Raw genomic sequence first — 9,234 nt, 5'->3', positions numbered from 1 at the left:
TGTAAGTCCGAAAAGCTAAACGTAGGAATAACTAATAAGTGCTTCTTTTTTTTCTTTTCAATTTTCAAATTCATTTTGGAAAGTTTATTAATTTTGGAAAGTTTGTTCATTTTGGAAAGATTATGAAGAACTTTTTTATTTATATAATTATTGGGATACGGTTTGTTTTGTTGATACTGATAGATCCAAATACTTTGCTGTAGCAGAGATTTCTTAAAATATTATACAACAGTGCTTTGCTTTGTATAATATATTAGCCTATATTTAGTGTTATATTATATAACATCATATATTTAGTGTTATATAACAGCATACTAGCCTATATATATATATATATATATATATATATATATATATATATATATACAACATCATATTAGATATGGCATCACCCGCTGAAGTAACAACATCGGAAGAAGTTATATCTCAAAATTCAACCCAACTCCAGAGCAGTAGGGGAAAAAGTGATATAGCTTGGGGTCATTGTAAACAAATTGAAGAGAAAGGAAAACTTGTTAATTTGTGTATTTACTGTAATAAAATTATTAGAGGAGGAGGGATTAACAGGTTCAAATTGCATTTGGCTGGAATAAAAGGTCAAGTTGAAGCATGTAAAAAGGTGCCTCCAGATGTCCAATATCAAATGAAACAAAATCTTGATGAAGGTGCAAACAAGAGAAGAAAGACTCAAGCACAAAACTCAGATGTTGATCTTACTACTCAAGAGGGTGGTGCAGTAGAAATGGATGTAGAACAATCAAAATCGGATTCGGTGATTGTGTCTCAAAAGAGGAAGAATACAAGTCGTATTGGTAATTATTTTATGCCTAGAACAACTCCTGGAGCTCAACCTTCTTTAAAAAGTGTGTTACAAAGTAAGGAAGTGGTGGAGAAGTGTGATCTAGCTATTGCAAGATGGTTTATTGATTCTTCTGTGCCATTCAATGCAGCTAATTCTGCATATTTTCAATCTATGGCTGATGCACTTTGCAGCATGGGTCCGGGGTATAAAGTTCCAACTATGCATAGTCTTCGTGGGTATTTGTTAAATAAATGGGTTGAAGACGTGAACAAATTGATAGAGGAGTATCGTGAGATTTGGAAGAAAACTGGTTGTACTTTAATGGCTGATGGATGGACTGATCGAAAAAGAAGAACTCTCATAAACTTTTTAGTTTATTGCCCCAAAGGTACTATTTTTCTAAAATCAGTTGATGCTTCTCATGCTTCAAAAACTGCAGATATGTTGTATAAGCTTTTTAGAGAGGTGGTTTTATTTGTTGGGCCTGAAAATGTAGTTCACATAGTGACAGATAATGCTGCAAACTATGTTGCAGCTGGAAGGTTATTAGAAAATGAGTTTCCTACTTTATTTTGGTCTCCTTGTGCAGCACATTGCATTAACTTGATGTTGCAGGACATGGGAAAATTAGAGGAAGTCAGTGAGGCCGTGTCGCATGCTTCTAATGTTACCAAATATATTTATAACCATTGTTATGCATTGTATTTGATGAGAAAGCAAACAGGTGGAAGAGAAATCCTTCGTCCTGCTCCAACTCGATTTGCCACTAACTTCATTGCTTTGCAGAGTATTTTATCTCACAAAAATTCTCTAAGAGCCATGGTAACATCTAAAGAATGGACAAGCTCGGCATATGCCAAAGAAGCAAAGGAAAAACAGTTTGTGGATCAAGTCTTAGATTCTGGATTTTGGAGTAAATGTGCTGATATAGTTAAACTCACTGAACCACTTGTGCGTGTGTTGCGTATTGATGATAGTGAAGATAAACCTGCTATGGGAATTCTATACAAATCTATAGTCAAAGCTAGAGATGAGATGGTGAGTAGGTTTCAAAGAAATAAGAAGAAAGTGGATCCTTACTTGAAAATCTTAGATAAACGTTGGGATTCACAGCTCCGCAAAAATCTTCATGCTGCCGGTTATTGGTTGAATCCAGCTTGTAGATATAATGGTGTAGATTTTGAAAAACATGCATCCACAACATCAGGACTTTTAGATGTCATTGAAAAGTATGCTAATGGAAATTCTGAACTTCGATTGAAGTTAACAGATGAGATGAGAATATTCAAAGATGGTGAATTAGATTTTGGAAGGAAATCGGCTGTGGATGAACGATGTATTGTGAGGGCAGGTAATTTCATAACTTATAATTATTAAAATATATTTTAGTTCATGTTTCAATATGTTTATTGACTTATTTATTTGAATGCTATAAACAGATCAATGGTGGGAAACTTATGGCACTGGTACACCAACTTTGCAAAGGTTGGCTATTCGTATTTTAAGTCAAACTTGTAGTGCTTCAGGTTGTGAACGCAATTGGAGTATATTTGAGCATATTCATTCCAAGAAAAGGAATAGATTGGAGCATTAAAAGCTCAATGATTTAGTGTTTGTTCGTTACAACTTGAGACTTCAAAATAGGTATTATTATGGGTTTTTTTATCCTTATACTTATATATTTTAATACATGTTCTTAGTTTTAATTCATATGTGCTTAGGAAAACACGTCATGGGAGTTATGATCCTATCAATATTGAAACAATTGGTGACCATTCTAGTTGGGTATTAGAGGATTCGCCACCTCTCTTAACCAATGAAGAGTTGGAAGCATTACGCAATGACCTTGCAAATATGACCATCCAACCGATTTCAAGTGATATTGGTATGTTCTAATATGAGCATAATGTGGTTTGTGGTTGTGAATCAATTTTATTGTCTCATATTTATTATCTCTATATTTTATTTGTTAATGGTTTTTTAAAATATTGTTATAGATCAATTAGATTTAGATGAGGACGAAGATGGAGATGTTGGTAATGCACAAGACATTATTGTTGATAATGTCGGAGAAGATGACGTTTTCGAAGAAGACAAAGAAGCCGAAGATGGATATGAATATCAAGATTATGACAATTTGACTCCATGGGCCTAAATAAATCATAATTGGTTGAGTTTGGATTTTTGTTAGTTATTATAATATTATAACTTATGAATTGTTAAGCTTTTATAACTTATTTGAACTTATAATTATCTACATTATGTTTTTGAGGTACTGCTTTGTTATTATAAAACTGAATTTATAAGTTTCTATAACTTATAGATTATTATAAAAGTGAACTAGATTTGTGAAGAGTTCATTTGCATTAAGCTACTTTAGGTGCTGTTTTCTTATTGTCATCATATAAATAAAGTATGTGACTTTAAGTTATTAAAATTTATAAATACAAGAATGAATCATGATAGATGCCAATCTTTTTGTTTATTCTAAATCATTTGAATTTATAATTTTCTATATTATTATACTTATACAGTTGTGTAAGGTGTTTTGTTTTAAAAAAATTATAGTTGCAAATTTTATATAATGAATATTTTTTTTATATAATCCGGGTCAAGAGCCATGCGGTCTGACCAGTGACCCACTGGTCCGACCAGTAACCCAGTGACCCAGTACCTTTACCGGGTCGATCACCGGTCCGGGTTTTAAAACATTAGACTCGACAAGAATATGACAGTAACCACTGGGAATTACGGAGATATTGATGCTTGCGAAGCATAAGAATTACATTAATCCCTCAGGCCAAAGGCGGGGTGTAACTCTTCAAGAGCGGCAATCGTTCGAATTGCCACACACCAAGTATGATTATCCAAACGATTGAAAAATGAGATGGGTTGAATGCCCACCCTCATTCACGCTCTAATCTGCACGCAGCATACGGGAAATAACCTCGGAGACAACGATTCTGACGAAGAAAGACATTGCATCCGATCCATGTTGGAGAGAGAAAATGAGACTTCTTTTGGGGATTAAGGATACCAGGTATCGGCATCGTGGCATAAGGAGATTTGTAATGTAGTAGCAGATATCAATTGGAGTTTGTAAGGACAACTTTTTATGTGGGGAAGTATCATTGTCTCGATTGGGTGCTGATTTATATTATCTGGCTTATGCTTTGTATGCATGTTTGAATTTTTCTATGGCGTAATGATCCGCTTTGACGGACATGCTACGCTTTTGAGGATGTGATGCTATATGCAACGAATATTATATGCAGAGTGCCGAATAAAGGCCTTGGTGAGGTAGACACCAGGGAGAATCCCCTTAGTGTTAAGGACCATGTGGAGGTGCCAATAGATATTGGACTTTGATTTGTAAGATGCACCTTCTTTGACTTGAAGAATAATTTCTGACTTCTCACCATGTGCCACTGCTTGGAGGATTTTTAGCTTGAGGAGATTTCCTCGATTCACCATGTTGGGGATGAGAAATCCAGGTAATGAGCCTTGGTTAGGGAAGTAGGACAACTCCTAGGAGAAATAAACTCCATGCTTGGGGAGAGACCAAGGTTCCAGGAGAAATAAACTCCTATGATTAGGGAGAGGACAATAAAACTCAGAAGATCGTGCCCCAAGTTTCATGACCCATGAAGGAAATTGCCCCACAGGATCCTTGGAGAGATTTGTCAAATCTCGACGTAACTGCCCCAGATTGGTTGAATTTGAGAAATTCCTCGACGTGATTGCCCCATATTGATCAAAGCTTGAAGAGATTTATCGACATGATTGCCCCAGATATGCCAAATTTGAGAGGTCAAACCTCGATTCAATTGCCCCTGATTAGGTACATCTTACTAGAATCCTCAAGCTTTCTTTGTTTTGAAGTCAAACAAACGTGGAAACAACTTTACCATGCTCAACGGAGTCTTCAAACTCTTCCCCTCAAGGTAATCAAAGAAGGCATTAACTGTTCATGCCCAACGGAGTTTTTTTAGAGAATCTGTCCCTTGATGGTCAACATTAGAAATGATTAGCTTTTACTCCTCGGAGTTCTCAGGTCTCTTGTATTTTGACATGATCAAGTTACTCACTGATTCTCATCCTTGAAAATTTCCTTGATGTTAAGCACATATTTTGCATGCAAAAGGATGTTAATTCTAAGAATGATAACTCTAATGCAAAGCCTATGTTAGTCTTGAAGTTGTAAAACCTTTTTATGAAATGAGGTTGCGACCTCTTGTGACCGAATCACTAGTTGACACAACCTCGATTTTTGCATATGGAAGATAAAGCAAACGTACGATACCAACATGGATATGAGTCTCGCTTCTTTGGGAGTCAGTTAAACACTATCTCTTCGGGGTGCGCTTTCAAAATAAACCCTACTTCAATTAGGACTTTTAAGGGTTGTAACTTGGCCGGGTTTACGGTTTTCAGAAAACAAAGGATTTTTAGGCTCAAAATTATTTGTACCCACCCCCTTCGTGATGTTCTCCAATCCTATGTTCAGTTAACTCGTCACAAGTGTTCATCCCTCACAAGGAATTTTGAGATGGTTGAAGAATCAATTAGGTTTTTCGGACATGGCGGTCACTCAACTTTTATTCTTTGGTGTCTGATCACACAACTTTGTTCTTTTGAGAAGGATTTTTATTTTGTAATCCTTGTTTTTCGCTTCTGCTTTCCCTAACTTTTGCCTGGACAAATTCTTTTGAATTTTATTTTGGAGTCCAGCGGGATGCCCCAACTTTTGCCTAAGTCATTTGTTTTCAAGTTGTTGACTTAGCGGGCTCTTCTTTTTCTTTTGTTTTTTTAATTCTTCTTTTTTGAACAAGTCGTGTGATGTTGTGTTGCTTTTGGTTTGTTTGAAAGATTGTGACTGCCTCATTCTTTGATTAATGAAGGATTACTATTGTGGTATCGTCATCTCTTGATCTCTTGATGGAATAAGGATAATCATTGTGGTTTAGAAATTCCTCAACCTTTTGAAGGGTAACCATTGTTGTATCCTCAGATGCATACCCTTTTGGTGAGTTTTGAACACTCGATCAAGTTAACTGAACACTACCCTTCCCCAAGTTTAAATTAAGGGTTGTTATGATTAGGAAATAAACTCCTACTTCAAGGCTCAAAGGGGTTGACGAGGGTCTATCTCCCTTATATCTCTGGTGTTTGGGGATTTGAAACAATGCCTGTACATCCTCAGTAGGGTTTTATTCAAAAACACACGATTAGAGATTTTGCATTTTTATTTTTCATCATTCTCCCTCAGCTTTTTGCCTAAGCAAACAATTAGTAAAGTTGGTATCGTAATGCCAAAAACATTTTATGAGCGAAAGCGAATGGGTTTCTTCAAGACAAACATAAACAATGTATTATGATTTTCATTCAGAAATTAACAAGTTTTTACATTCTAGCAATGTTTGAACAAACAATGAAATTCTACAAATGAGAATGCAATGAAGAACTGAATGGCTGCCATTGTTGAGGAGACTTGACTCCGTCTGGACTTGTTGATCTCGAATACTTTCTGCAGTTCCTTCCAAACACTTCAGATTACTCCAAAAGAGAACTCCAACAAAGTCACCCATGAGTCGTAAACTTTTGCCTTGCTTTAGGTATTCGAGCAATGCGAGTGATGCAATGCTCAAGATAAGAGTATGTCTTGCTTATCCCTCGTGCGGGAGCCCCAAGCATAGTTGCTAGAATAGTAATTGCCATCAAACATGGAGGAACCTTGCGTGGTCACCAAACTTAGAGAAGCTACTTGTTGCAAGGAGAGCTCAAACACCAACTGAAACACCAACCTCCACGGATACAACTGAGCACAAGAACCTTGAGAATGGGAGATGCTTCTACAAAACATTCTTGATTACTTTTTGAAAAAGATTCTTACAAAATCGCTCGAGAATTTGTGGTGTTTTCATTATTATCATACCAACGAGTTCAAACAAGGAAGTAGCCTTCTACAAAATAGGAAATACTGAAATGAGAATACGGAAATGAAATGAGGATTGCCATAGTTGAGGAGCCTTGACTCCGTTTGGGCTTATTGTTCTTTGGAGACTTTTATGGAATACGGACATTTATTTGTGCATGAACTCTTCAATTTATGTATAGGCCATTTGGAGTGATGATATCGCTTTGGAGTCAATGAGATCCTGGACTTTGCGTTTCAGAATATTGCAATCCTCAGTTGCATGTCCAGATGCCCCAGAATGGTACTCACACTTGGCGTTTAAGTCATATCCCTGAGGAATTGGTGTTGGTGGGGGCTTAGATTCCCTCAGTTGGACCAAAGAATCCTTGAGTAAATAAGAAAGCAGTTGACTATAGGTCATAGGAATTGGGTCAATTCTTCTTGGTGGTCTCCTCGGCCTTTGTGGACCCTATTACTGGTGATGATTCAAATACCCAATCTGTTCAGGTGTCTTCCTTTTTTGATTTGGTTGTGAAACAATCAAAGACTGATAAAGTGGAGAATTCAGAATCCAAGATAGTGTGTTGTGCTTCTGACTTGAGGTAGATCCGACATAGAAGTATGACTCAACATTTTCTTCTGCCACAGGTGGAACTCTATTTCCTTGAACACTCATACCCTCGGGGGTGAACAAAATCACTTTTGAGTCAATGAGATCTTGAATTTGATGTTTCAGCGCCCTACAATTCTCAGTATCATGACCAGGTGCCCCAGAATGGAACTCGCATCGAGCATTGGCATCAAAATTGGGGGGAAGCTTTTCAGGCATGGACAAATCGCGTAGCTCAACCAACCGAAGTTCCAGCAAACGGGGAAGTAACTGAGCATAAGGCATTGGGATCGGATCGAGAACTCTCTGAGGCATCTTAGGTTTTTGCCCACACATTTGGCCTCCTTGATTCATTCTAGGGACATGAATAGATTGACGTGGAGGTAACGGCACTTGAAGTTGAGGGAGATCCCTCTGAGGCATCCCATGAGTGGAAAAAGATCCTATTGAAGAGAAAGAGTCAACAATCTCTGTTGCAGCAGCAAGGACAACATCACCTTCTTTTCTTAGTACTGTTTTTAGAACTTCCATAACCAGGCTCCACTGAGTCTTTAACTGATTGTTTTCCTCTTTTAGGGCACCCTGATTATGGATCAAGTCTTGCATCTCCAACATAAGATGACCCATTTGTTCCCTCATCTCATCCATTTCCTCACGGAGTTGTTCCATAGTTGATCTTGGAGTTGTGGCAGTGAGAAGTCAAATCTGTTGTTGATCTTGAAATCTGGATAGGAAGGGTCCCATAAGTCTTTGAAAGAACCATGAAATGCATGATAGTATGAATGCATGTTCCACTTATGAGAGATCCTAAAGTCTTTTCACAATCTTTCATTTTCTTTCTTTCTTTTTTTTATCTCCTTTTTATCTCTTTTTTTTTTGTATAGAATATCTTTTCCTTTCTTTTTCGCTTTTCTATTTCCTTTTCTTTTATTCTTTTTTTTTTGGAAATAGACTTTAGGATCCCTCATAAATGAAGTGGATAAAGCAATGATGTTATGCAATGCAAAGGCATGGGATCAAGGTCCATATAATCTTAGTAACCACCATACAAACTTCTGAATAACTGATACAGGTCAAATGTCACAGGATCAAAGGTCCGACACCTTTTTGAATACCAGGAAAACCATTAGTCACCAACAGAACAGAATAGTCACCAACGGTACCTGTCATGTATATCCCTCCCCACTCACAGGTGAATCTAGGCCAGGGTAAGGTCATGAAACGCAGTATACGGTCCGCCCGAAGGTAAGCATCATCACAGCGCGGATGCGGGTGACGATAATACCTCCGTTTGAAACCACTACTCTGCTCGTAGTCACATGATCCATCCCGAGACGTACACCTCGAGACAAACCATGCTCCCACTCTATCCTAGGGTACCTAAAGTGCACTCATAGCCTGTGTATTGGGCCTTTTACCTCATAGAATCATCCCACCCAACCTGCAAACAGAGAAAATATGTGCCCCCCACGGGGACCCATAATATAGTCCAGATGCATGCGTAAAGTAAACATGATATGCAAACAGGAAAATAGACATGATATACAAACATATATACAAAATGAAAACATATAAGCAAACAAATAAACACCCAGTAAAAGAAACAAACAAAGGCTAGGATCGAGTCGCTAAGAATGGACCAGCACAGGTGTATCAACATCCCCAGCAGAGTCGCCAGCTGTCGCACGCTCGCGAAAAAGGAACAGAGTCGCCACCAATATATTTATCCCATAAGGGAAAGGAATACCAGGAAACCTAACAGAGGAAGGAACAAGGTCTCACGACCAGAGAATCAAGGTACGGGAGTCGGTTACGCAAGGGGAAGGTATTAGCACCCCTCGCGCCCATCGTACTCGATGGTATCCACCTATGTTTGTTTCTATCTAAAGGGTGTAAACTATGTCT

The 9,234-nt window shown here is 37.7% G+C and overlaps 1 protein-coding gene across 1 annotated transcript; it reads left to right on the top strand.

The window, feature by feature from the left end:
- The first annotated feature begins 382 nt into the window (after positions 1–382).
- LOC131638837 (uncharacterized) lies at positions 383–2,957 on the top strand. The gene is made up of 4 exons (XM_058909384.1): positions 383–2,153; positions 2,242–2,287; positions 2,524–2,687; positions 2,800–2,957. Exons 1-4 carry the CDS (start codon positions 383–385, stop codon positions 2,955–2,957), a joined length of 2,139 nt encoding a protein of 712 aa, XP_058765367.1.
- Positions 2,958–9,234: the final 6,277 nt, after the last annotated feature.

Source organism: Vicia villosa, unplaced genomic scaffold (assembly GCF_029867415.1).
Source record: "Vicia villosa cultivar HV-30 ecotype Madison, WI unplaced genomic scaffold, Vvil1.0 ctg.002444F_1_1, whole genome shotgun sequence".
Taxonomy (NCBI): Eukaryota; Viridiplantae; Streptophyta; class Magnoliopsida; order Fabales; family Fabaceae; genus Vicia; species Vicia villosa.
The sequence above is the reverse complement of the archived record's forward strand: the minus strand, read 5'-3'. Positions and strand labels throughout refer to the sequence as shown.